Source organism: Spermophilus citellus (assembly GCF_964194105.1).
Source record: "Spermophilus citellus genome assembly, chromosome: 1".
NCBI lineage: Eukaryota > Metazoa > Chordata > Mammalia > Rodentia > Sciuridae > Spermophilus > Spermophilus citellus.
Window position 1 is genome coordinate 150,863,486 of NC_138182.1, and position 26,853 is coordinate 150,890,338.

At 50.2% G+C, this 26,853-nt stretch overlaps 1 protein-coding gene across 2 annotated transcripts in view; it reads left to right on the forward strand.

The window, feature by feature from the left end:
• FLT4 (fms related receptor tyrosine kinase 4) overlaps positions 1 to 22,947 on the forward strand; it is a 46,062-nt gene extending 23,115 nt beyond the window's left edge. For both annotated transcript variants that reach the window (XM_081304153.1, XM_081304154.1), the window contains 20 exons: positions 776 to 902; positions 2,031 to 2,139; positions 3,108 to 3,470; positions 3,795 to 3,941; positions 4,040 to 4,171; positions 4,307 to 4,413; positions 4,703 to 4,838; positions 5,317 to 5,421; positions 5,739 to 5,852; positions 6,085 to 6,173; positions 6,296 to 6,446; positions 6,924 to 7,018; positions 7,481 to 7,603; positions 8,478 to 8,589; positions 9,706 to 9,805; positions 11,033 to 11,138; positions 12,044 to 12,192; positions 13,587 to 13,707; positions 15,330 to 15,415; positions 19,971 to 22,947. In XM_081304153.1, coding sequence (XP_081160279.1) covers positions 776 to 902; positions 2,031 to 2,139; positions 3,108 to 3,470; positions 3,795 to 3,941; positions 4,040 to 4,171; positions 4,307 to 4,413; positions 4,703 to 4,838; positions 5,317 to 5,421; positions 5,739 to 5,852; positions 6,085 to 6,173; positions 6,296 to 6,446; positions 6,924 to 7,018; positions 7,481 to 7,603; positions 8,478 to 8,589; positions 9,706 to 9,805; positions 11,033 to 11,138; positions 12,044 to 12,192; positions 13,587 to 13,707; positions 15,330 to 15,415; positions 19,971 to 20,169 — 2,671 coding nt within the window. In that variant the 3' untranslated portion in view covers positions 20,170 to 22,947. The remainder of the gene's footprint in view (positions 1 to 775; positions 903 to 2,030; positions 2,140 to 3,107; positions 3,471 to 3,794; positions 3,942 to 4,039; positions 4,172 to 4,306; positions 4,414 to 4,702; positions 4,839 to 5,316; positions 5,422 to 5,738; positions 5,853 to 6,084; positions 6,174 to 6,295; positions 6,447 to 6,923; positions 7,019 to 7,480; positions 7,604 to 8,477; positions 8,590 to 9,705; positions 9,806 to 11,032; positions 11,139 to 12,043; positions 12,193 to 13,586; positions 13,708 to 15,329; positions 15,416 to 19,970) is intronic.
• The last annotated feature ends 3,906 nt before the right edge of the window (positions 22,948 to 26,853 follow it).

Here is a 26,853-nt window from a genome sequence, read left to right on the forward strand (position 1 = left end):
AGGGAGAATATTTATGGCAGAGACAACTTAGACAATGCAGGGGACAGGAGAGGAGGATGCTGAGGTGAGCAGAGGTCTTTAAGGCACTAGGGTGGGACAGTAAAGGACATTAAGCATGGAAGTGATAGATCAGATTTGCCATTTAGCTAGAGATCCTGTGTCACAAGCTAGGGAGGGATGGGTGCCAGGAACCTAGACAGGAGATAAGGGAAGCCCCACCAGCAACCAAAAGGCTATGGCTCCGGCACAGTCAATGGGGGAGGCTCAGTAGAAGTGGTGTGAATCTGAAACAGCCTGAAGTATCCAAGGATCATGAGGGATTCTTCAGGATCACATAGCCTACATCTCACACTGGTACCTCAAATTTACTTCCCTCTGATGATCCACCATTATACTTCATACCAACTGAAAGAGCCAGGGGCCCAAATATGCTGGGAATGCACATCTAACCCCGGAGGAGAAAGGGAAAGATTAGTGGAGTGGTCCTCCTGAGGCAGAGTGATGACATGCTGCCCGGAGGCAAGCGAGGTAAGCAGATCCCAGGTAAACTCTGAAGGAAGCAACACAGCAAAAGTGGGATATAGTGCACAGGATGGAGTGCAAGGCCCTGAGCAACACTGCAGAAACAAACTCACCGGCCCTATTACTCACTTGGCCTGAGAACTGGCCCTACCCACTAAGGTGTAAGATGACTCTGAAGATGACAGAGACCCCTATCCCCCAGTGTGAGCTCTCCCTGGCTGTGTCTCTGATCTGCCTCCTTGGTTTGTAACAGCCGTCGTCGGCAGCAGCGGGATCGCATGCCTCAGTGCCGCGACTGGAGGGAGGTGACCACACAGGACCCTGTGAACCCCATCGAGAGCCTGGACACCTGGACCGAGTTTGTGGAGGGGAAGAATAAGGTACAGTCCAGCCACCAAGGGGCCAGAAGAGAAGGGGAAAGAAGGGTGGTTAGGAGGGCTCTCTTCTGCCTTCTCTGTTTCCACCTGTCCAGGAGAGCTTGGGGAAAGCAGCTGAGAACCAGGTGACCCTTCCTCAATTTCTGGGCCTCAGCTTCCCTTCCTACATGCACATAGGAGTCAGGCTTCCTGCTTCTTCCCAGACAACGAAGCAGAGATCCAAGATCTCCTGGCCAGGCCACAGTCCCCTGTGCTCACAAACACCAAGGCTTGGAGAAGATGGGGCTGGAGGCTGACCAGGTCTCCACAGAAGTCTGCTGAGCTGCTGGACCAGCCTGGGGGCAATGCTAAGAAGAGGCCAGGAGGGGGAGGGGGAATGAACAAAGGCACCCACTTCCTACAGTCACTTCCTGTTTTCCTACACACCTCCAGAGCCTCTTCCTGTTCCAGGGCTGGCCAGGAAGTGCCCGGCTTGGGGTGGGGGTGGGGGTCTTTGGATGGTAGGCAGGGCCTATGGCCCTGTCTCCTCCCCTACTTCTCAAGTTTCTTACTCCCTGAAGCCAGAATTTTTTCTGAAAGCCTGGGACACCTGCTACCTACCTCCCAAGACTCTCCTGGACACTAGAAAAAGGTGCCCTGGAATCAATGTGGCATATCACAAAGATCTCACACAATGACCACTATTGACCTTAGGCCAAGCTTGACCCCAGTTCAGGAGTAACTGATGCCTTGATGTGACCACAGTCTGAATTTTAAACCTGTCTTGTACTGACCCAGTTGTCACATTGACTTCTGACCCTTCAACATGGCCATAGACTAAACCCAGTCACAGATTGAAGTCTCTCTGTTCCTGCCAAAAACTGCTCTCTGACCTCAGCCTCAGGAAAGAGGAACTGTCCAAATACTGTCCCTTGACTCTTCTAGGGACCCTCCTAACTCTGCTGTGTGAAGGCCGTTCCTTCTCTTCCCTGCCTCACCATTCCTAGTCCTGTCTCTGAACTTTGTTCATTGACAGCCTAAAGCTTCAGTTTCCCCATTCCTGGTGGGCATAGTGGCCTCCTTGCAGAAGGGGAGGGTCCAGGTTGAGGAATTCAGGCTAGAAATGGATCTTTGTACCTGTGCTCTACCTAGACTGTGAGCAAGCTGGTGATACAGGATGCCAATGTGTCTGCCATGTACAAGTGTGTGGTCTTCAACAAGGTGGGCCAGGACGAGCGACTCATCTACTTCTATGTGACCAGTGAGTGACCAGACTGCCTTTCAGAGAGGGCCTCTTCCCCTGGTCAGCCCTGGGTGCAAGGTCAAGAGCCGGGTTTGACTCATTGTATTATGGTGATTATGAGGCACCCAGGAGACATATATAATGCCCATAGGGCCTTGGGGCTGAATGAGAGGGATATATTTAAAGATTATCAGCATATGGACTAAGTGTTGGTGCACTGGGGTAGTAGTACTGTCTTCCCTCAGCCCTGAGCCATCTCCCTCAAGGGTGTCCTCTGGCTCTCTGCAGCTACACTTGCCTCCTGCCACCCTTCCAAAACCCTGGAGCCCTGTGGTTCATGTGCACATTTTGCTCTGGAAAGGTCTACAGCTTACTCAGATTTTCAAATGTATTGATGACCTCAGGAGAACTAAGAAGCCTAGGAGTGGGTAGTCACTGGACCCAGAGGTGTCAATGAGGGCACCCCCAGAGAAATGGAACCAGGGAGAACACTTGGGGGCAGGGAGGAGCCCATAAAAGCCTGACAAGAAATGATTAGAATCGAGAGATGGAAACCCAGAGTGTGGTACGGGCAAAAGTTAATGAAGAAATTGTTTCAAGAAGAGGAGGAGTAGTGGGGTATGGTCAGCAGCAAGAAAGAATGAAGAATGGGCCCCACTGAGTCTAGGAGACTCAAGGAATCTGGCCTCCTAGGAGAGGTGAGAGCAGCAACCTGGTTGGGGCTTGATCAAGACAAAGAGAGGTAGGAAGTCAGGAGGAGACCCAGTGGGGTAGGGCTGACATCAGAGAGCTGGGTCCATTGGTCAATCAATGAAGGGGAGAAAGAAGAAGGAAGTGAGCTCTAGAGTGGTATATCACCTGGATACATATGTGCACACCCTTCATTGAGAACTAAGTGAATTCGAAGGCCAACTGGGAAAGGGGAGAGGGCAGACAGGTGAGCGAATATCTGGGCAGAGTCACAGAGGTTCCTCCCCACTTCCCAGCCATCCCCGATGGCTTCAGTATAGAATCGGAACCCACTGAGGAGCCTTTAGAGGGCCAGTCCGTGCGCCTCAGCTGCCGAGCCGACAACTACACTTACGAGCATCTACGTTGGTACCGCCTCAACCTGTCCACGCTGCACGATGCGCAAGGGAACCCGCTACTGCTCGACTGCAAGAACGTGCACCTATTCGCCACGCCGCTGGAGGCCAATCTGGAGGAAGCGAAACCAGGGGAGCGCCACGCCACTCTCAGCCTGAGCATCCCCCGAGTGGCGCCCGAGCATGAGGGCGACTACGTGTGCGAGGTGCAGGATCGTCGCAGCCACGACAAACACTGCCACAAGAAGTACCTCTCAGTGCAGGGTGAGGCGGGCCAGGCCGGTGATCAAGGGCGGAGCCACGCTTCTCATCTAGCCTCCGCGGCTTCTGCCTTTGCACCCAGCCCAGTAGCGCTCGGGTAGTCTATTTGCAAGTTTGGGTCGGCAGGAGCATTCCACTACCCAGCTCAGCCCCGCCTCTCACTTGTACACACAATCCCCGACCCTTCCTTTAGTATTGTGCAACCCATCTCACCCTTGCATCCCCACCTCCCACACCTCTGCTCCCAGTCCTGCCCGGAGTGCTGGGTCTTAGGTGACTTTTACTTTCTGCGCCTCCACTTAGCTCCCTCTCCACCCCCACCCCCAGCCTTAGAAGCTCCTCGGCTCACGCAGAACTTGACAGACCTCCTGGTGAACGTGAGTGATTCCCTGGAAATGAGGTGCCCGGTGGCTGGAGCGCATATACCCAGCATTGTGTGGTACAAAGATGAAAGAGTGCTGGAGAAAGAGTCTGGTAAGGAGGGTGGCCTGTGGCGACCGTAGGGGTCGGGAGGTCTTCAAATCCAACGCCCCTAGGCCCACCTGAGCTGGAATCTCCATGCCACCCGGCAGGAATCGACCTGGCGGACTCGAACCAGAAACTGAGCATCCAGCGCGTGCGCGAAGAAGACGCTGGCCGCTACTTGTGCAGCGTGTGCAACGCCAAGGGCTGCGTCAACTCTTCCGCCAGCGTGGCGGTGGAAGGTCCGAGCTCTGCTTTGCTCCCGTGGACCCATTTTCTTCCCTAACTGTAGCCTTCTTTTGTCCCATCTCATGCAAGTCATGCCTATCAGAAGGGGTAAGGTATAGCCTTTCCTCCCTCCCTCTTTTCCCATTCAGGCTCGGAGGACAAAGGCAGCATGGAGATCGTGATCCTCGTTGGCACCGGGGTCATTGCTGTCTTTTTCTGGATCCTCCTCCTCCTCATCTTCTGTAACATGCGAAGGGTGAGGTAGCTTCCCCTGCTGAGCCTCTCCCCAACTCCTAATGGGGTCTTTCTTTCGGCCAGCCCTTCCTTAAGAATAAAAACAAGTTCCCCAGCCTGGTTTGACAGGTCGTCTCCTGGGAAACTTCCCCATCCTTCTATGCTGGGCTCCAATAAGAGAAAAGGTTGTCTGTTGGTCAGACCTTTACTTATTGAACCCCCAAACAAGTGCCATCTGTAGCAGGCAAAGTTTTGCCCAAGCCACAGTGGTCGCGACCAAATCAACAAGCTGTTCCCACCCCTACCCTCAGCCGGGACATGCAGACATCAAGACTGGCTACCTGTCCATCATCATGGACCCAGGGGAAGTGCCTCTGGAGGAACAATGTGAATACCTGTCCTATGACGCCAGCCAGTGGGAGTTTCCCCGGGAGCGTCTGCACCTTGGTGAGGCCAACATCCAGCCTGCCCCAGCCACCATGCCCTGCCTGGCAGAGGCAGCCTCAGCTGCTCCAGGGTGGGCCCCACTGGTGTGCCAGAAATCCCTCCCTTCTCAGAACTCCTGCCAGGAAGGCCTGCCTGGTCCCCACCCGACCTGACCTGTTCCATCTGGGCCTTCATCCCCCAGAACCCTTAGCCAGCACCCCCAGTTCCCAGGCCCCTAGGTCATTTCCTTGCTCTGAGCAAAATGGATGTATCACACCTGCCTGGAGAGGATACTGAGGGCTTCCTGTCTGCCTCTCCTCTCCCTTTCTCTCTCCAGCTCCCTCTCCACACACACTTCCTGTTTGGCAGAAGAGGTACCCCATGTTCCTCCTGCGTCTGCCCCTTACTTCCTGGCCTTGGGACAGGTCACCCTACTACCCACCCTTCTCCTCCCTCAGCCCCAGGTTCCTCACCTGGAACCTGCTCCTTGCCTCCACAGGGAGAGTCCTTGGTCATGGAGCCTTTGGGAAGGTGGTGGAAGCCTCAGCTTTTGGCATTAACAAAGGCAGCAGCTGTGACACCGTGGCTGTGAAAATGCTGAAAGGTGTGGTGTCGACTGGGTCGAGGGGGCTTCCCAGCTGGGTGAGGAGCACCAGCAGATCTTGGAGGGACTGTGGTGTAGGAAGGGAAATTAATGTTCAAAGATAGAATATCACCCAAGAATTTACAGGGAGGCAGTGGGAATCAGAGCAAGGCTTCCGCCTGAACCTCCTGCCTCAATGGGACCAGAAAGATGTACCGGGTACCCTGCGCCCCCACCCCATTGCTCCCTAGTACTGACTGTGTCTTAGTTAAGTCAGTGGCATGGGAGGAGGGGCGGGCAGGTCTCGCACCATGCTAAATCCCATGTATCCCCTTCAGAGGGCGCCACAGCTAGCGAACATCGCGCCCTGATGTCGGAGCTCAAGATTCTAATCCACATCGGTAACCACCTCAACGTGGTCAACCTCCTGGGGGCGTGTACCAAACCCAACGGTACCGAACCGGGGTGCCCTGGGGGAAGGACTGGGCAATTGCGGGGTGGGCTCACTCGCGCTAAGGATGGGAGGAGCACGCTGGGATTGGGTTGCCAAGATTGGAGTGGGGTGGGGTGGGGCGCAGGAGGGATATCAGGCAGTGGTGGTGTCGGGCCGGAGCGTTGCTGTACATCTGTCCCTCCAGCTTGCCGTCAGTCACCAGTGCCTGGCTCTGCCCCACCTTTCCCCAGGGCCCCTCATGGTGATCGTAGAGTTCTGCAAGTACGGAAACCTCTCCAACTTCTTGCGCGCCAAGCGAGAAGCCTTCAACCCCTACGCGGTAAGTAGGCACCCCAGCCAGCAGCCAGAGTTCTAACAGAGAGCCAAGGGCCGAGGGTGGAAATGGAATGCGCCTCCCTAATGGGAGGCGAGCCCCCTCAGACCAGCTTTATGCATCTGTAGGAGAAGTCTCCCGAGCAGCGAAGGCGCTTCCACGCGATGGTTGAAGGCGCCAAGGCTGACCGGAGAAGGTCGGGGAGCAGCGATAGGGCCCTGCTCACACGGCTCCTGATGGGCAAGGGAGGGGCAGGGCGGGCTCATCCTGTTCAAGAAGGTAAGAGCCTGGCTTCCCCTGGCCCAGAGTCTGATTGGCACCTCGTGATCAGGCAGCCCAGAATAACATCCTGGGGCCCTAGTGGAGAGGCTTCCATTAAAAAGCATGTAATGGACTCTGACTTAGGAAGGACAGACTCCCCAGCAATAGTTTCCACAGAGCTTTTTGACATTTGAGTTGAGCATCACAGTATGAATAGCAGTTTGCATGAAGACAAGGTGGAGAAGCAGTGGAGGGTGGAGTAGCAAGTGCAGAGGCCCAGTGGTACAACAGTATTTACTGCTCTGGCAGTGATCCTAGAGAGTGGAGGTGAAGGTCAGACGAGAGGGCTGAGAGCTAGTACCCAGGGCCTCAGGGACCTGGCCAGGAGGGATGTAGTCAGGGTGGGTGAATAAATGTTCCCTTTGGGCTGGTTGGAAGATGAAAGTTATGGAGGAGATGATGTTGCTCCTGAGCCCACCTCCATCCTTTGTGCAGTGGAAGACCTGTGGCTGAGCCCACTGACCATGGAAGACCTTGTCTGCTACAGCTTCCAAGTGGCTCGGGGAATGGAGTTCCTGGCCTCCCGCAAGGTGAATCTCCCAAATCCCCATCAGGCCCTGTGGAGAGGAGAAGTGCCTCTGGAGGAACAATGTGAATACCTGTCCTATGACGCCAGCCAGTGGGAGTTTCCCCGGGTGCAAAACCAACAGGATGCATATGTGTGCTCAGTCCAAACTTCATCCCAAAGTAGCCCCCCAGGATCAGCTACTGTCTCTCCCATTTTACAGCAGAGAAAACTGAGAGCAAAGTAAGGAATTCACTTTCCAAGTCCCCTGGCTAGTCAGTGACAGAACTGGATGTGAAATCAGTCTGGCTGACTCTCTGACTTTCTCTGCTATCCCCAAAATTCCATGAGTCCTAGGGATGCACAGAAATCTTTCCCCAAAGGAGCAGGAATCAAAAAGGACACCCCTGGAGCACTCTGGAGCTCCAGGCATGGCCATCACCCAGGCCATCTGAGCTGAGTAAATCCCCACCTCCTTTCAATCTAGTGCATCCACAGAGACCTGGCTGCACGAAACATCTTGCTGTCAGAAAGTGACATAGTGAAGATCTGCGACTTTGGCCTTGCCCGGGACATCTACAAAGACCCTGACTATGTCCGCAAAGGCAGCGTGAGTGCAAAAAGAGAAAAGTTGGAGGCCTGGGAGATGGGGAGGAAGAGACCACAAACCTCCTGTTTGAGCAGGAGGGGTCATGCTGGCTTAGGGTGACATGGACTCCTTAGTCTACCAGGCCACCTGCCCAGATGCTGGGGGACTCACTGCTTCCAGTGCCTCCACTGAGCCTACAGAGGACCCTAGTGACCCTGTCCACTAAGGCAGCCTGGGGTAGGAAAGTAAAGACATAAAGTGACAAGCAGGGTCTTTAGTGCTCCAGTCAGAACTTGTGTTTTACCCAGTGTCTTGGTCCATTTGGTGGACACCAACTCCCTGTGTGGGCAGAGTAAGCCAGGTGATGTCTGTCTGGAGACAGGCAGGCCTGGTGCAGGGGCCATCCCAGAAAAGTTCATCTATGCTCAGGGGGCAGCATGTGTCCTACTGGTGAAGTTCAGAGGGTGCCTGAATGAGCATCCACGGCTGATTAGGGGTTTGCTCAAGGGAGAGGTGGGAAGAAGGCTGGAGGAAGGAAATGAGAAGGATGAGTCCAGAATGTGTTGTGACAGCTACCCTGTCTAGCATGGTCCCCCACAGAAGGCTTTTGTCCTTCATTCCAACTCACAGGTGGGTGACAGCAGGTGAAGGAAGTAGTTTACAGAAGGCACTCTCTGTAAGCTGTGAAGAGAGGGGATGGGAAGGCTGGGCTGGAAGCAGAGACCCTCAGGTAGAAGTAATGAAAGGAAAAGAAACAAATGATGAGGAAGAGACATCAGGAACCCCGGGAGGAAGGGTTAGGAACTGACCTCTGGGAGGAGGATGTCTCAGTGTCTGACCTCAGACCTCTCTTCCTTGCCACCCCGTGGAACACACTTCCCTTCTTGTCCCCTAGGCCCGGCTGCCCCTGAAGTGGATGGCCCCTGAGAGCATCTTCGACAAGGTGTATACCACACAGAGTGATGTCTGGTCCTTTGGGGTGCTGCTGTGGGAGATCTTCTCCCTGGGTGAGTTCAGGGTGAGGTGTCCAACTTGGGGAGGAGAGAGGGGACCAGCTCCAGATTGTACCATCAGCATTTCTGGTGCCAGGGGCGGGGCATGGAGGTGTGCACCTGGAGCAAGCTGTCTGATCATTCTGGGGCAGGAGGTTTGTCGTGTGCCATGAAAGCCTCCTGCCTCTACCCATCCTGGCCCAGCTCCCAGAGAACTTTGCCTCCATCCTGGCATCGCCTGGGTCCTGTTGCAGGACAAAGCCTTGGTTCACATGACAGCCTCCACCTCTCATGGCTCCCTGAGAGAGCTTGGTGCTCATTCAATGAACAGACCTACTTATACAAGTCCCACATAGGAACATGATGAAGTCCCCTTCTAGGGCGGAGGGAGGCAACAAACAAGAAAGTATCACCAATGGCAACGATGATAAATGCTGTCACTGAAAATAAAAGAACAGGAAGAATCTAGCAGCTTGGGTACTGTTGTGTGAACAAGAGGCACTCGGGAGGATCCAGGGTACATGAAGGGGAGTAGAGGGTAGGCATGTAGTTCAGTGCCAGAGGGTAGGTTTAGCTTGCACTGGCCCTGAGTTCAAACCCCACCTCTGCAAAGTATCAATAATAATAATAATAATAATAATAATAATAATAATAATAATTAAAAGTGGGTAGCATGGGTAGGCCTACAAAGACAACAATCAAGGACAGCCCAGCCCATTGTGCTTGGTTCTAATGTGTTGGAGATCCCAGGATGTGGGCACAGTGGGGCATTGGGAAATGCAGCAAGAGAGAGAAGTAGCTTTGTCAAAACTGGTTCTGTGGAATTCCACCACCCATAAAGGTCCTGGTAACTGTGAATTCACTAATTCGTGTTGAATGTGTAGACATTCATGGCCCCCTAACAAATGAGTGGCCTCATCCTCCTTTAACTAGATAAAAAGCTAGAGTGGGGGAGGACAGGGCAACAACTAGTCTAGGCCCCAGGTTGGGCACAACAGAGTGAACCCCATCTTCACCTTGCTATAGGGAGGAAGAGAAAGGGTGGCTGGAATAGGACAGGGGCAATTGGGAGGCTGGGCTGAGCAGTGGGCAGCCTGCTCCCCACTCACCTCAGTCCTTTCCTGCTCTCAGGGGCCTCCCCATACCCTGGGGTGCAGATCAACGAGGAGTTCTGCCAGCGACTGAAAGATGGCACCCGGATGAGGGCTCCAGAGCTGGCCTCTCCTGCCATGTGAGTCTCTGGCTGGATGTGCAGGTGCTGGGGACAGGGGGGATGGGTACAGGGAGAGATGCAGCAGGTGGGGAGGGGGGATGGGAGGTGAAGCATGCAGGCTAGAAAAGGGGTGTGCACATATAGAGGAAGGCCTGGGGACAGGCACAGAGAGAGAGAGAGAACACAGCAATGGGGGCACTCTGGGGGACATGTAAACATGGAGGCAAAGGATGGCATTCAGGCACAGGAAGTACAGCAGGCTGGTAGCAGCAGGAAATAGGCAGGCCAGGATGGGCCTGGGGCCTGAATAAACAGGCCCTCACTCCACCACTGACCAGTCAACAACTCCCTCCTGCTCTGTGCTATTTCCAAGGAGACTAGAGCCAATAGAGCTGGACTGGCCCTGGCCCTGGCAGGTAAAAAGGTAGTCAAGTAACCATAACTATGATGGACAGGAGAGGTTTGGGTGCTCTGAGAACAGCCAGTGGGAATCAGAAGGAGTCAGGGTGATCATGGAAAGCATCCCCAGGTAGGGATACTGAAGTGACACTTGAAGAAGGAGTGAAAAAGCAGCTGGAGAATGGTGAGGAGGGGTACCCCAGACAAGGGGAACAGTGCCTGGAGTAGGGAGACAGAGGGGGTGCAAGAGACAAGCTTAGTCTGGTTTTTGTTCCTATAACAACAACAACAAAAAAAAAATAGTGGGTATTTTAGATGTATTTAGCTCATGATTTTGGGAGTTCAAGAGCAGGGCACCAGCATCTGTTTGGCACCAGCGTCTGTTTGGCATCTTCTGGCTGTATCATGTTATGGTGCAAGGATGTGAGAGAGAGATGGCCTGGCAAGAGACCGGGCAGGGGTTAGGCTCCTTTTATAACAACCTCCTTTCTTCCAAATGAGTTACTCTTGTGAGACCAAACCCACTCCATACAACCAACTTTAATCCATTCTTGAGGGTGGATGTCCTCACCCCACCAACCCCCACCACCACCACCCCAACCCCCACCACCACCCCCATGAAATCTCCTTCCACTAGGCCCCGCCTCTTAAGGGTTCCACCACCTTAAAGGTTCCAGCACTAACACACTGGGGACCAAGCTTCCAGCACATGAACCTTTGGGGAACACATTCAAACCTCATCCAAATGATGTCAGGGATCCAAGGGAGAAAGGAGGGCTAGGATGGGCTGGTGGAAGGGTCAGGGCATGCTCAGATCACAGGCCAGCAACCAGCTTTTCCTTGCAGACGCCGCATCATGCTGAGCTGTTGGTCAGGAGACCCCAAAGCAAGGCCTGCTTTCTCAGAGCTGGTTGAAATCCTGGGGGACTTGCTTCAGAGTGGGGGCCGGCAGGTGAGCCCCATCTGTGCTCTGACCTACTACAGTCTCTGACCCTGACTTTGGACTTGCTTTTACTGCCCCCTAAGCTCTGCTCACCTCTCAGCTACCAGACAAGGGTCATGCATGTCCAGGCCCTAGGACCCTGAGCTTACCCTTTCAGTGCCCACCACCCACATCTCTGTCTCACACCCAGTCACTCAAAGGGAAGACACGGGCATCTTCCTTTTGTGCACACAACCCCTGATGCCTGCTCCAGCTGCCATGCAGATGGTCAGAGATCCTTCTTGCCCATGAGGAGCTCCAGGCTAGTCCTTCCCAGACCTGAAGGTAGCCTCTGACTCCCCAACATAATGGTGATGCGTTCTTTCACCTCCTTGTACCACTGAGCACCCAGGTCCTGGACTTGTGTGTCTTGCATCCCTCCCTCCCTGGTGGTACTCATGGCTAGTACCTCATGCTTTGGGACCTGGAGGAGTGACCAGGCAGCAGGCTTCTGCCTGAGACTCAGGGACTGGAAAAGGGTAGTTTGGGTCTGGTTCTGCCAACAAGAAAAGGTAAAATGCTTACACTGGTTCTGGAGGCTGCAAGAGCATCCAAGAGACTGAAGTGAGGATGCTCTGCTGAGGCCCAGCCCACCCTGCCTGCTTCCTCTGCAAAGGGAGACCTGGGAGGACTGTTGGAAGAACTGAATGAGGCTGGCCCAGCAAGGCTTCAGCAACCTTGACCCCTGCACTGCCTTGAGCACTGCTTAAGTCTGCTGGGTTCTGGCAGGAGCTTATTTAATCCTCAGAGCACATGCTCACACACACAGCCTGTCGTGACCCCACCTGAGAGGTCAGGACCCCAGCAGTCCTGAGTGCAGGGGCAGGGCCTGAGGTACAGTCTCTGACCCTGATCAGCTTCCACATTCTTGCCAGGAGGAAGAGGAGGACTGCATAGCCCCATGCAGCTCTCAGAGTTCAGAGGACAGCAGCTTCCTGCAGGCATCCACCACAGCCCTGCATGTGGCCACTGAAGACCTGGAGGACAGCCCGCCCAGCATGCACCGCCACAGCCTGGCTGCGAGGTCCTTGCTTCCCTGGGTCTGGGAATGATGCTGGGGAGGTGGGAGAAGCCGTTTGGAGACAGTATATTTTATCCTCACACATCATCAAGGAAAAGCAATTTACAGTGACTTGAGAGATGACTTGGATTTAGAATCATTTAAATAATAGCAGTAGGGTCATCAATGCCCTTGTGGGCTTGGTCATCAGCTGTAGGGCCCCCCTCCAAAGCCTTATGGCCTTACAGCTGTGCTTTCCTCTGAGCCTCCTCAGTCCTGTTTTCTGCCCATCAGTATTAAGACATTTCCATTGTTATAACAAAATACTGAGTACTGGATACTTTATAAAGAAAAGTGGTTTATTTAGCTCACAGCTCTGGAGGTTCAAGAGCATGGTACTGGTATCTCCTTACCCCTGGGGAGTCACATGACAGAGCCCATTATGATAGCAGGAGCATATACAGAAGAGAGCATATGGTGGAACAGGAGGTCAGAGGGATTCTGGGGTCAGCACAGATCTTTTTGTAACAACTCATTTTCTTAGGAATTAGCCAGTCTGGAGAGAACTACATTAATACCTTCCAGGGGTAGTCCCCCCACACACAAATGACCTTGTATTTGGCCCCACCTATTAAAAGTTCCACCACCTCAACACTGCCACACTAGGGACCAAGCTTCCATCACATGTACCTTTGAGGACACATTCAAGCCCTTATTCAAACAATAAGGCAATTGGCCTTCTCTAATTCTCTGCACTTCCAACCCCCTCCCTGAAAAGGCCCCCTCACCACAGTTCAAGCAGTACCCATCCCAGTGACATTTTCTTGCAGGAAGACTGTCCAGTAGGTTGGATTTGGGGCCCAGACTCTTCCCAGGGTGTGGCCACTCACTGCCAGAGACCTTGGAAGCAGAGTCAGCCACTCACTAGTGGTATTCAGGAGTGAGAACTTAGCCTAAGTTCCCAGAATTGTAGCCTTAGGAAGTTGCACTATCCACATTCCCACCAGCCTGGCTAAGAGACATGGAACTGAGAATCTTGCCAGGTCTGCTTCAGCCTAGGGCAGGGCCAGGCCATCCAGTGGCTATAGCAGCAGGACCAGCTTGATGTGCCCCACTTTCCTACTACTGTGCACCCCACTAGGGGACTTTGGAGATTTTATCCTTCTTGTGCAGGTGAGGAAATGCAGCTCAGGGAAGGGAAGGGATGTGCCCAGGATCCCTCAGATGGGGCTGCATGATGGACATCCAAGGCAGGACCAGGAACATGTCCAGACCTCAGGCCCAGGCCCCACCCATGCTCATACCCCACACTGGAGGTCCTTCATCAGGGAGAAGAAGGCAGATTGAGAGGGGAGGGGGAGATTTTAGTAGGGTAGTTGGCTTGTGCCTCTCCAGTACCCTCTGTTTTCTCCCCACAGGTATTATAATTGTGTGTCCTTTCCCGGGTACCTGGCCAGAGGGACTCAGACCCAGGGTGCCCCCAAGATGAAGACCTTTGAAGAATTCCCTATGACCCCAACAACGTACAAAGCCTCTGTGGTAAGGGAAGGGTGGGGGGAGAGATCTGTGTACCTCAGATCAGGGCCAGGGGTACCTCAACGGGAGGTAAGCATCAGAGATTTCTGAAGCAAGTGACAGAAGTCAACTGCTTTTTAAAATGCTATTTTATTATCAATTAATATGTATAAATTGTATATATTAATGGGGTTCAGTGTGATATTTTGATACATACATACAACATGCACTAATAAAATCCAGCTTCCTTTATCCACCCTTCCCCACCTTCTCAACATCTATTAATCACTATTCTACTTTCTACTTTGTTTTTTTTAGCTTCCACCTATGAAAGAGACTATATTGTTTTTGTCTTTCAATGTCTGGGTAGTTTCACTTGACATAATATCTTCCACTTCCATTCATTCTGCTGCATTGACAATATTTCATCCTTTTTTAGAAATGGAATAATACTCTGTTCATCACATTTTCTTTATCCATCTGGTACCTAGCATGATTACATATCCCACCTATTGTCACTGCTACCAAAATAGCATGGAGGTACAGGTATCTCCTTGGCAAAGTCACTTGAAATGTCAAGGCCAGGGAGCACCTCAGGTACTTTTGGGTCTCATACAAAGCCACCACCTTCAATTGCTTTCCCCTGTGTTCTTGTCACTCCCACACAAGGCTCCCTTCCCTGGCAGCCCCAGGCCCTCTTCTTCCCCGGGGGGGGGGGGGTGGGGTGGGGGGGAACAGCTGCCCCTCAGATAGTTCTTCTTGCATCAGCTTAAGTCACAGACTCTCTCCCTCCTTGACTGGCAATTAGTGCCACCAGGCAAGTAGAGGACAGTGGCACTACAAGAGGAAGATGGGATATGAGGAATAGAAAAAACTTGTAGTGTCCACTTATATAGTGATACCTGTGTCCTCCGATGTGAGTCAAGCATAGTTGAGCTTAGACAGCTCTGTGAAGGTGGACAAGTATGTCCACTTGTAGAAAAGGAGACTGAACCCTCAGACCTAAGCTCTGGTGATGCACAGACAGGAGTCATGCCAGGACTTTCAGTGCCAGCCCTCACCCAAATGGGACCAGTGAGTTCTGAGCCTGGCCAATGAGCACAGGCCCAAGGAGGTTGGACAGCGAGATCAACAGAGGGAGCCCTCCACCAGTCCACACAGACTCAGGCTCATGTCTCTAGGGCCAAACAAAGACCTAGAGAAGACTGCAGTCCTCTCCAGTGGGATTCAAAGTGAAAACCATACCAAGCCACAACTGAGAGGGAACAAAGGCCCACTAAACCCAGGATGTGTGTCTCCAGCAGGATCTGAGTTCCAGATAACTATGAGTTGCCAGAAAATTATTTCACATACTCTCCCCATTTCTCCTATTACTCCTGTTCTCCCCGTACTTTGAGCACATGCTTGGCTACCTTATAGGCTCTCCAACATGGTGTCCCCATGGCTCCGCCCAGACCTGTTTCTCCCTCTATGGTGGGGACATGTGACTCACCTGCATGCTTCAGAGGTGATAGAATGGACACCCCCAGCCTGGCTCAGTTCCCACAGGGACAGGTGTTAGATGAGCAGAATGAAGGTACACACAAGTCCCTTCTTGGCTGGTGCTCACAGCCTGGCCCACAGCCTTGCTGGTTCTCTCCACACAGGATAACCAGACAGACAGTGGGATGGTGCTGGCCTCAGAGGAATTTGAGCGGATAGAGAGCAGGCATAGACAAGACAGTGGATTCAGGTAAGGGCTTGGGAGGCCTCCTCCCCTGCAAAGGTGGGCATTGCCCTCCCTAGGAGACTCTGAGCAGAGGCCTGGTGAGGGAGGTTGGGGCTTGGTGTGCACTGCCACTCTTATCTAGAACCCTTGGTGGCTCCCTGTTGCCTTTTTGTATGTTCAAGGAAAGCTGCTCTAATACTGCAGGACTTTTGTCCCCCATCACCAAAGGAGTCCCCCTTCTGGCTGTACGTGGGTGCTGGTCCAAATACCTCCTTTTCATTTGATGGATGACCAGATGTCAAATTTTGTGAAACCATGTGTGATCCACTGTGCCCAGTGCACGGGCATGCGCATGCACACACACACACACACACACACACACACACACACACCCGCCAAGGGGAGACTACTTTCATCTCCAAACTCCAAATAGCCCATGGTCATTTATCCAGAGCACTCCCTTGACCTTAGTGTCTTTGTCAAGAGCCCCTTTTTGGGTCACCTGTCATAACTTTGCAGAACAAATCCTTGGCTTCTGCCTATGCTGTTTGGAATCAATATATGACGTTATCACTAAATATTTTACTCTAAACCTCACCTATTTATTTATATAACAAGAAGACAGTTGATCTTATTTTCACATTTGTTGCAGGTATGTTAATGATTTACAACTTGTCAATTACAGGTTGAGGATCCACTATCCAAAATACTTGGGACCAGAAGTTTTTGAATTTCAGATTTCAAAATGTTTTGGATTTTAGAATATTTTGCATAGACTTTACCAGTTGAGCATCCAAAAATCAAAAATTTGAAAATGCTTCAAAATTTCAGTTTTCAGAGAAATTTGTATTTTGTAAGCATAAGAGGGACTTTGCAAGTATACTTTAATTTTTCATACAGTTAGTCAGGAAATCAGATATTTTGCCACTTGTTTATTATTAAAATCCTAAACTAGTAACTTGGTTTTAGAAAATTAATGATAGTAATATTTCCTGGAGTAGATTTTGGCTTACTAAACAGCATTTTATCACTTAAAACATAATTAAATAAAAGGGTAGGCTGGGGATGTAGATCAATGGTAGAGTGCTTGCCTAGCATTCATGGGGCCTTGGGTTTGATCCCCACCCAAAGAAAGAAGGAGGGGAGGAGGCAGACAATAGACCAGAGTATAATTGCGATTTAAATTCAAGTCTGCACACATCTTGCTAAAAACAACACAGCTTTTCAAGAAGAAGAAGTAAGGCCACTAAGCCCATGTCTATGATGTACCCAGGAAACTGTGTGTGTGTGTGTGTGTATGTGTGTGTTTGTGTGTGTGTGTGTGTGTGTGTGTGTGTCCATCCACACCCAGAACCAGTAGAGCCAATCCTAAGCCATGGCATAATAGCAGAAGACTATCCCATGAGAGAAGCATGTGGCAAAGTCCTTAGGACAAGCCAGGTGCAATGGCATGCACCTGTAATCCCAGGGATTCAGGAGGCTGAGGCAGGGAAGATCACAAGTTTGAACCCAGCCTTAGTAACTTAGAGAGACTCTATCTCAAAATAAAACATAAAAAAGCCTAGGGTTGTAGCCAAGTGGTAGAATGCCTCTGGATCCAATCCTCAGTACAAAAAAAAAAAAAAAAACATGTCCTTGGAACAGTGACCAATCCCACCGGGGAAAGAATGGAGGAGGATGAGAATGGAGGAGGCTGAGAATGGAGGAGGCTGAGCCTGGTAGGAGACAGCAAATCCCCTGGTGCAAGTAGGTGGCCCCAGGGCTGGTGGTCTTGGTAAGCACTGCTTCTGAAAGGGTAGTAAGCTGGAAGGGAATACTGCTTGGTGACGACAAAAAAAGAAAGTTCCAGAAAATAATAGTCCTACAGAAGCAAGGTAGAATCCAGAATTCAGAAGAAGACACACACAACGATTTGTTCATTACAGAAACTGCACCTCACTATGGCAGCAACAGAGGGCACAATTCTTTGCACAGGTTCCCTTGGAAACATTATGATAAGCCATGAAAAGGTGCAACAGATCACTGGGCAGGTGTGTTCACTTGGAATAAAGAACATTCTCCAAACAGATGCAAAGGCAGAATATCTTGGAGACATCTATGGGGAGAAGAAGGAAGTGGTTTACCTGCCCAGCCCCTTCCTGTCTTCTCTTAATCCTTGGTCCACACTCACCCATGGGGAATCAACTCTTCTTCACTCCCAGGTTCCATCTTCTTTTCAGTGACCCTTCAGGATGCCAGATTCCTTCCCCTGCAGTGTAATGTTTCATCCAAGTCTGTAGGTGAAAGATCTAGAAAAACCTGGGCTTCTGGTTGGCCAGCAAGGACTGGTTGGCCCTTGGTAGAAGTATGACACCTGACATGAAGAGCTGCCTTTGGCAAGAAAGAATTAGTCAAAGATGTGGGTCTGATATGGCACTTTTGAGTGAAGAAACCTAAGAAGCCCTCTATTTTAGTTCATCTTATGCTTCCATAACAATGCTTGAGAATGGGTAACTTAAAATGAGCAGAAATTGATTTGGCTCCTGGTTACCAAACCTGGGAAATGTATGGTGTACCACCATCTGGCAAGGTCCTTCTTGTCGCATTATCCCATGGCAGAAAGTGAGAGAAACATTGAGAGGACCCAACTGCTTTTATAACAAACCCACTCTTGTGATAACAACATTAATCCACTTGGTGACATAACCAACTCTTAAAAGTCCTGCCTCTCTACATTTGCACTGGGGACTGAGCTTCTAACAGATAAACTTTGGAGGACACAGTCAGACCATAGCACCATGTGTATCCTCCACCCCTTTCACAAGATGATCTATTATTTTTGGTGTAGGAAATTCCAACATGAATAATCATGAATGAAAAATTAAGCACTATTCATTCAGAGCTATTGTAAGACTAAAACAGGAAATTAGAATTAAAATTCATAGTGGAGTTTTCTTAAAAAGATGAAAACTGTAACACAAGACTCCAAGATGAATTAAATATATAATGAAACAAGAAGCTGCACCATAAGTCAGGCATTTAAAAATTCAGAATATAAATGGAGAGAATGAAGATGTAAAATGGGAACTTATTTCACAAATAAAATGAAGATTTAAAAAATGACTAAATTTAAGAAGGAAATTGAAAGCAATTTGAGATAAATCTTATCAAAAATGAAGATCAGGGTGCCAGAGGGACAATATAATATATATGAACATAGTTATAGTGGAGGTTATATAGAGAATGGTCAAGAAAAGAAACGGAAGTAAAAGGATCAGAAAGAAAGATATAGAAGATGAATAGAAGACATACAATATGCATAAAAATCAGAGTCCCTGAGGAAGAAAGTACAGAGGAGTAATATTAAAACTAATATTTTTAACTTATAGTTTAAAGATAATGCTCTTAAATAAACAAATGAAGTCATAAATTTACGTATTAGAAGGATACCTGGAAAAACTGACACATGAATAGTAAATTCTAGTAGAATGATTTGACTTTAAAGAGAAACGTTTAGGGAATTTAGGGGGAAAAAGAAACCCTAATGACTTTTAAAGGAAACAATTGGTATATCAGGGTTTTCTCAGTAGCACCATGCAGAGCAAAATAATAATAAATCAGCATTTTCCAAAAACTCAAAGGAAGTGACATCTAAGAATGAAGCTTAGGGGAGTGGTCAGAGAAGCGTTCATGGGCTGGAACCTACAGAGCTTCTTAGGCTGTGATGAGAAACTTGAATTTCATTCCAAGAGCAATGGTAAGCCACTGAAGGGTGTGTTCTGATGTCATGACTAACTTTAAGGGTCTCTCTGAAGATTGGAGTACAGGGAGGCAGGAGTGAAAGCACAGAGATCTTCCAGGAGAGTATTACAGAGCCTGCAAACCCACTCTTGTGTAGGGATGGAGGGGTAGAGAGTTATGCATAGGTGAATTATGGAGTTAGAGTGGACAGGACATCTGGATGCATTGGGTGTGAGAGCTGAAGGAAAGCAAAGACCGCAGCCAGATGTTTGGCTTGAGCCATTGAGTGAACCTTGTTGCCATTTACTGAGATGGGCAGCACAGGGGCAGCCATCTTGGAAGGACACTATTTCCAAATGGGCAGTGAGCAGGAGGGGTTGCTGGACCTCAAATGGCAGGTGGTAAGGGGAAAAGAAAGTCCTAGAAAATAGGGTCCTAGTGAAGTAGGATAGAATCCAGAATTCAGAAGACAGGTACGCAAGGGGTTTGTTCATTAGAGACAATTGCTGCTCACTACAAGTGGCAACAGAGGGCGCTATTCTTTGCATGGCTGGAAATACATCTGATGAACTGTGAAGAGACAGATGCACCAGAGGCATCTGCACTGGGCAGGTGTATCATAGAGAAGCAGGTTTGGGGGAATGCAATCAGACATTCCAGGTGGAACTGTGTCCAAGTTTGGGACAGAAAAAGTTCCCAGGAGTGTTTGTCAGATCAGATTAGTCCTGTTAGGTGTTTGTTTCCCAGAGTCTCTGAACGTGCTGTGTTCAGACTGTGTCTTTGATGATTCCAATCAGAACCTGACCCACGTCCGATCTCTTCTGTCTTTTTACTAACGACATCCTCCCTGTCTTGGCAGCTGTAAAGGACCAGGCCAGGATGTGGATGTGTCCAGAGCACACTCTGACCCCCAGGGGAGGCGGCGCCGGCCCAACCGGGGGCCACAAGGAAGTCGGGTGTTTTACAACAGCGAGTACGGGGAGCTTTCACAGCCATGCGAGGAGGGTGACTGCTCCCCTTCTGCCAGTGGGCCCTTCTTCACAGATGACGGCTACTAAGGCAACACAGGGCAAGGCTCTCTGACCCTGGGCTCCAACAACTGGGGCAGGGAGCTTCCCTGGCTGGGCAAGCAGAGGGCTGGAGACCCAGACTGAGGATCCATCTTCTGTAGTTCCAGTCCTGGACGAGTCTCCTCTTCCTTCTCTACCTAGCTCAGAAGAGCAAGACTCCAGGCTCAAAGGTTCCCCTGAACTCTGTCACCAATATTTGTCCCAGGTCATCTGTCAGGCACCCTTGTCTCCCTCAGATTCAAATACAGTTTAGCTCAATGTCCACAGGTGCTGGTGCTTAAGCTAGGCACTCCCATGGAGACGGGCTTTTGATTACCTCCTTTTGTTAAAGTTGGAGTGTAACACCGTTTTCTGATAAAGAATGAATATATCTGAGGGTCACACAGAGGTAGAGTTAGCCTTGAGCCAGCATCTCCCAACCCCCACTTAAAACACTGTCACATCCATGTGTAGCCTTCCATTCCCATCAAGAAAAACTTTCTTCACCTGTCTCTCAAAGATTGAAGAGAGAGCGCAATGTTTTCATCACAAAGTGACAAAGGAGGAATGGGGGGTGGGTTTTATCCTGACATGGACCAACAACTAACTAATTATGGGACAGCCATCTGTACACGATGACCCGATTATAAAGAGTAAAAAGCAGGATGCCCAGCCCTGAGTGTTGAGAAGAAACATTCAACCAAACATATTTTTTTTTCATTAGAACTTTGGAGACTATTATAACTGCTGTGAAGCATTTTCTTTGCAAAACTTCAGCCACAGGGAGCCCAGGGATTGTCTTACTGAATCTAGCCAATTCTTGCTTGAACTCCAACCAAGTCAGGGGCTATCATAGCAGATGCTGCAGTCACCACCTGTCTCTCTTGAGAAGGCCCCAGCCCCTTACCATCTGGCTCAGAATCTGAAAACTCAACTGTTGTTTGGTTCTTCCCTCTGTGTCCTGGATATTCCTACCCCAGGTGCTCCCAAGATGTGAACATCCTCATGAAAGATGAACACCATGGGTTCCACTAAGGAAAGCTTTGAGGCTGGCACAGAGAACAGCATTGTCCTGTGCCCCCCAACAATCAATGGATGTTGTTGTGGCCCTGGAGGACCCTGCCATCTGCCTTTCCTTTGACACCTGGGCAGGTCAAACCTTTGCCCCTAAGGGAGCAGCTGAGAGACCCTTGAAGGCTGGAGCCACTCTTCCCAGACCCCTGTTCCATCTTACAGTGCCCACTCCACCCCCACCAAGAGAAAGACCCTCATCTTGGTTAATACCATGGAAATCAACCCTCCCAACTACTCCCCGAGCACCATCCCAACACGACGCTTGCAGGACAGGCGGCCATGCAGCGAGCAGGGGCTTGCTCAGCAGACCCTCCCTACAGAGTGTATTTTTACTTTATGATAGGTTTGTTGAATGCATGTATGACTGTAGTCCTCATTGTCCCCCATGGACCTCCTTCCTCTTCATGTTACCTGACTGTGGGTCTTGGGTCCCTCTAGCTTACCCAGTGGAAGTTCAGATACTGTTCTTTCTCAGGGGACCAAAGCCTGCAATGTAGATGCAGCCCTCCCCCCGTGTGTCCCACCTGTTTGTGTCACCTCCTCTCCTGTCATGTAACTGCCCACACAAAATGTACTGGGGAAGAACACCTGCTATGCCCTTGTAGATTCTCTGAAAAGATCTAAAATATTTAACAAATGATAATAATAAATTTGATGCCAGTCTTTGAATTACAATGAATGGATTCTGAGTGAAATTCCAGCTGTCTGAAATTTTGATCTTAACTCTCCCTCCAGACCAACGGGTCCTCTTAGGGCACTTGGGAAACACAGCAAGGAGGTGTGGTTTCCCTAGAATGAGCTGCTGAACTCAGTCTCCATCTCTCCCCAAGTCGACTTCCATCCCCTCAATGTGCCAGCAGATGGCGCAGGGAGGCAGCAGGATGCTGGCTCCCATCCGCAGAGAGGAGATGTGAGCGCCCAGCCCGCTACAAATGCGCTCCCCGCAAACCTACTTTATTTGTAAACTAACACAGCAGTTTGTCGCCTCCTACTACAGCCATATGCTTCCCCCTGAGCATCGGTGACCCGTGGACTTGGGGAGCTCAGCCTAGGGTGAATCCTCTGCGTCAGCTCTTAGCGTCCGCATCCGGATTGGCCGCCCCTGCGCAAGGGACTACCCAACACACCCAAAGAAACATTTCCAGAAGGCTGCAGTACGAGCCTGAGATCACCTCTCTGGTTTAATCTTGCCTGTACTCTGAAGTCAGGGAAGTGTGAGCTGGGACCCGAGGCTGAGCACTGGCTCAGGTAGATGATCCCAGCCAGGAGAGTGCAGAGCGCTTAGGCTGCGGCGCCGCTGGGTCCTTCAGGAACCTGTGTGCTATGTCTGTGGAACTTTGTCAGCAGTAAGCGGCTATCTTAGGAGACAGCAGGAGATTGGGGAATGACACAGGCCACAGGACACAATCTCAGCAAGTTTTCTAGGAGAAGATGGCCAGGCAACTGGGCCAGAGGCTCTAGAGGAAAAACCAGTGATGTCCACTGGGCGGCAGCAGCCCTGTTAGCTGGTCCCCAGCAGATGAGCGTAGCAGGACTATCAGCACTGCCCTAATGGGGCCCCTTACTCAGGAGAGCAGAAAGGACCCAGGCAAAAGGTAGAAATCCTGGTCTCTCCCTCCTCTCTGTGGTCTGCTTCCTGTCCATAGCAGTGATACCTGATGTTCCCAGCCTTGTTTTCACGGTGGAAAGAGGTCCTCCCCATAAAGGCAACTATTAGTGATGAGTTGGGTTTTTTTGTTGTTGTGGTTGTCTTTGTTAATTGCTTATACTTGTATAGAATAAATCTGAAAGTAGAAAAGATTCCACACTGAACGTTTGTGCGTGTTTGGAATGTTTGATTTTGTACTGTAATTGATAGAACTTGGACAGGATGAGACAACCGTTCCTCCCCAGGTCACCAAGCCCAAAGTCCACCCACGTAGGAAGTGGCACCCTCTGCTGTACAGCTTTCCCAGGTGGGGCTGCTCTCATATTTCTGGGCTCCTGTGGTCCTGTCTGGACTGGGCCCTTAGTGCTAAACTTTGTTGTCCCCAAAGTCCCACCCCTGCTTTCACTCATTGGAATACCACAACTCCAAGATTCATGTATAGGAACTTAACCAGCAAGGAGTGGGGGTAACATGAAAGAAGTCACATTAGACAAAAGTGTGCTCCTTCCTACCACAAAGATCTCTTGGCCCCTTTCATCTCTCAGACTCCAGACTGTGAGCAACGCCCTCCACCCAAAAAGCAGAAAGTAAGATATAAAGGCCTTTAGCACCCTCAGACAGGTTTCTAGCCCTCAATGCTCATTGTATGGAGGAGGTAGCAAACCCAGGAAGCAGCTTCTGACATAAACACTGGCTCAATCCTCTTCCCTCTGGTGCCTGCTCTCCCAGGCCACTCCCCAGCATCCCCACATCATTCGTAAAGCTGGACATTCAATCCAGATAATTGACCACAAGGTGTCCCCAAGTGATGGCCCATGCCCATGTCACTGGGACCACCCCTACAAATCTTCATACACAGATTCAAAGAACAAGAAGAACAGATCACATCTTCACTGAGAGGGGTCCTTGGTTTCCTCAGCCACCGGACAGAGCTCAGGGCTGAGTATGAAGAATGGGTGATCAGATAGGCACCTGGGCATGGCACTGTCCCTCAGAACCTGTTTCTCCTCTGGTACGCATCACACAACAGAGTTTTGGTGATAATAGTTATAAAGCCCCCCAGGGACACTGGGAGTGACTACACCACAGAGGAAGCTCCTGCCCCCACCAAGTCAAAACCATAGTGATATCCTGACCTCCCCCTGTCATCATATTACCATGTCCCACTCATCTGCAAAGGGCTGAATATTTGTGTACCTCCAACATTCATTTGCTGAGCCCCTAATGCCAGATAATGTATTAGGAGGTGGGGCATCAGGGGGGTAATAAAGTCATAATGATAGAGACCTCATGAATGGAATTAGTGCCCTTATCAGAAAAAGCCAGTAAACCCCTTCACCCTGTTCCACCTTAAAGAGTGAGAAGTCAGCTTTCCACAAATCAGGAAATGAGCCCACATCAGAAACTGGATCGATCTACTGGTGCCTTAATTTTGTATTTCTCAGCTTCTAGAACTGTGAAAAATAAATGTGTTGTTTAAACCAAATCTAGAGTCATTTGTTAATAGCAAATCCAAATAAATCACCTTCCTCTTTTCCATCCATTCACAGCAGAATGAACAGGGTGCTTCTGGGGAGCAGCAAGTTGAGTGGGACTCTGGTCCAGAGGCTGGGATGGGACCTTACAGGTCTAATCCACTGATTCCCACCCCTCACCTGGCAGGCCTGCGGGTCTGGTGAACAGAGGCATCACAGAGCACTGGTCAGTGGGGGAGCTGCCAGTCCCGTGAGGGCAGTGGGCATGAAATGAGCTGAACACCTATTCAGGACCTGTTCAGGAGGCAATACATAACATACGTAACTTGTATGTCCTCTGAGATGGCTTATGGATTAATATGATCCACCCCTCCCCACCCTAAGTATCTTTCCATTTAGGGAAACATTACTGGGTCCCTTTGGTCATGAACTTGATAGGGCTCCACCCTAACCCAGACAGAAGCAGGTAAGCTGGACCTGATTATATACAATGTTTCTTTGGCCACCACCATATATGGGGTCAGATAGACTTTTAGAGCAGTGGGAACCCACTGAAACCTTATGGGAAGGCCCTGGGACAGCAGCATGGCTCATTTCCCTAAGCCTGAATCAGCATCTAAAGTTTGTCATTGCCAGCTTCCAGCTTTTCACCCAAGAGGACAACTAACTAAAAAACAAGAGCTGAGAGGCAGCTGAGAAAAGCAAGGTCCTGCTGATATCATTTGAGCCTCCATCAAGCTTTGCCTGAAGACAGTACTTGGAATTTCAGTCTTTGCTTTAGCCATGTACATCAGTTTTTCTGCCACTTTCACTGATGCTGCGCCTGCACAGCAAGAACCATGTTGACCTTATCTTTTCACCCTCTCTACTACAGGGTCCTTCCTGCAGGGAGGAGAGCTCTGGAAAAGGAAGGGACAAAAGGAAGTACTTGAGAGAACCAAATCAATATTGACCAAGATGAAGCCATCCACAGAAGTAAGAACAGTATGCACTGGTGACACTGCCCAGAGTCCCACAGCCCAGATGGCTATGCTATGAGGAAGAAGGAAGGAGGCTGAGAAGGGAGTACTGGCCCTTAGGGATTAATGGGGTGACCCCTGAGCAGGACAGCACGCCTTTGTGAGCCTAGCAGGTGGCCTAGGGAATCATGGTTTCACCAGATCTAACTTGTCTTCTTCAAGCCACTGAGTACCTGAGGGGATGGCTCATCTCAGCTTCCAGCAGAGCCCCATATGTGCCCACCTGTCCTTGTGGTGACTATGCAGGGCAGGAAAGAGAGAGGGATCTGTTCCTTGGCCAGTGCTATGGCCCTGGCTCTGGAGGATTTCCCTAGGAAAGGATAGGATGGCTATATTGGCCAGGCACCTTCAAGAGCAGGCTATAGCCATGAGCCTCTATTGTCCCCTGAGGAGGGCCTGGAATCTTGGGAGGGAGCAGGGTACTAGCAGAACCCTCCCAGGGCTGTCCATCCATTCAACCTCCCACTGGGAAAGGAACTCAGAAAGAAAAAGGAAGGCCCCCTTCCGTGCTTGTGTGTGCATTGGATTTAGAGAGAGAGGAAAAAAACAACACATTTCATACATGAACAGCATTGCAAATACTTCCAACAGTATGAAATTATTGCACCATGAAGGGCTGATCTAACTAGTCCTCAAGCTAACTGGCCACAGCAAGGCTACAGGACAGTGAGTTATGATAGAAGACCGGCATCAAGGACGCCCTGAGACAGTTCTCATGCACATTAACCAAGATGCATGGTTTAAGCCAGGCACAGTGGCACACACCTGTAATCCCAGTGGCTGAGGCAGGAGGATCAGGGATTCAAAGCCAGCCTCAGCAACAGTGAGGTGCTAAGCAACTCAGTGAGACCCTGTCTCCAAGTAAATACAAAATAGGGCCAGGGATGTGGCTCCATGGTTGAGTGCCCCTGAGTTCAATCCCTGGTGCAAAAAAAAAAAAAAAAAAAAAAAACATGGTTTGAAGGGCCAGAAGGCTGCCTAGAACTGCTGTATTCCTCACTGAGAGATGGAATTGGAGTCCACAGTCTGCTCCAGTTTTTTTTTTCTGTGAATATATTCTCTTTTTTTTATTGGTTGTTCACAACATTACAAAGCTCTTGACATATCATATTTCATACATTAGATTGAAGTGGGTTATGAACTCCCAGTTTGCTTAACCATTTCCATAGACCAGGTATCAGAGAAGGCTCCCAGGTGGCAAGTCTCAGAAATTGAGGTGCTGGTTTGACAAAAAGGGAAAGAGAAGAGTAAGAGTCCCCTCCAGGGACTCTTATGGTGTTAGGGAGCTTCTGCAGGGTGGCCCACTCTGCATGTCTGAGCTCCATCTCCACACACCCATGGCAGCCACATTTTAGGCCCAAAGTGGTTATACATGGGATGGAGGGACCTTGGGCTGGGCCATGCTGGCCCTAGACCAGGCTGGGATAGGAATCCAAGCATGGAGTACTTGGGCATGCAGGGATGGGGGTGTCTTTGG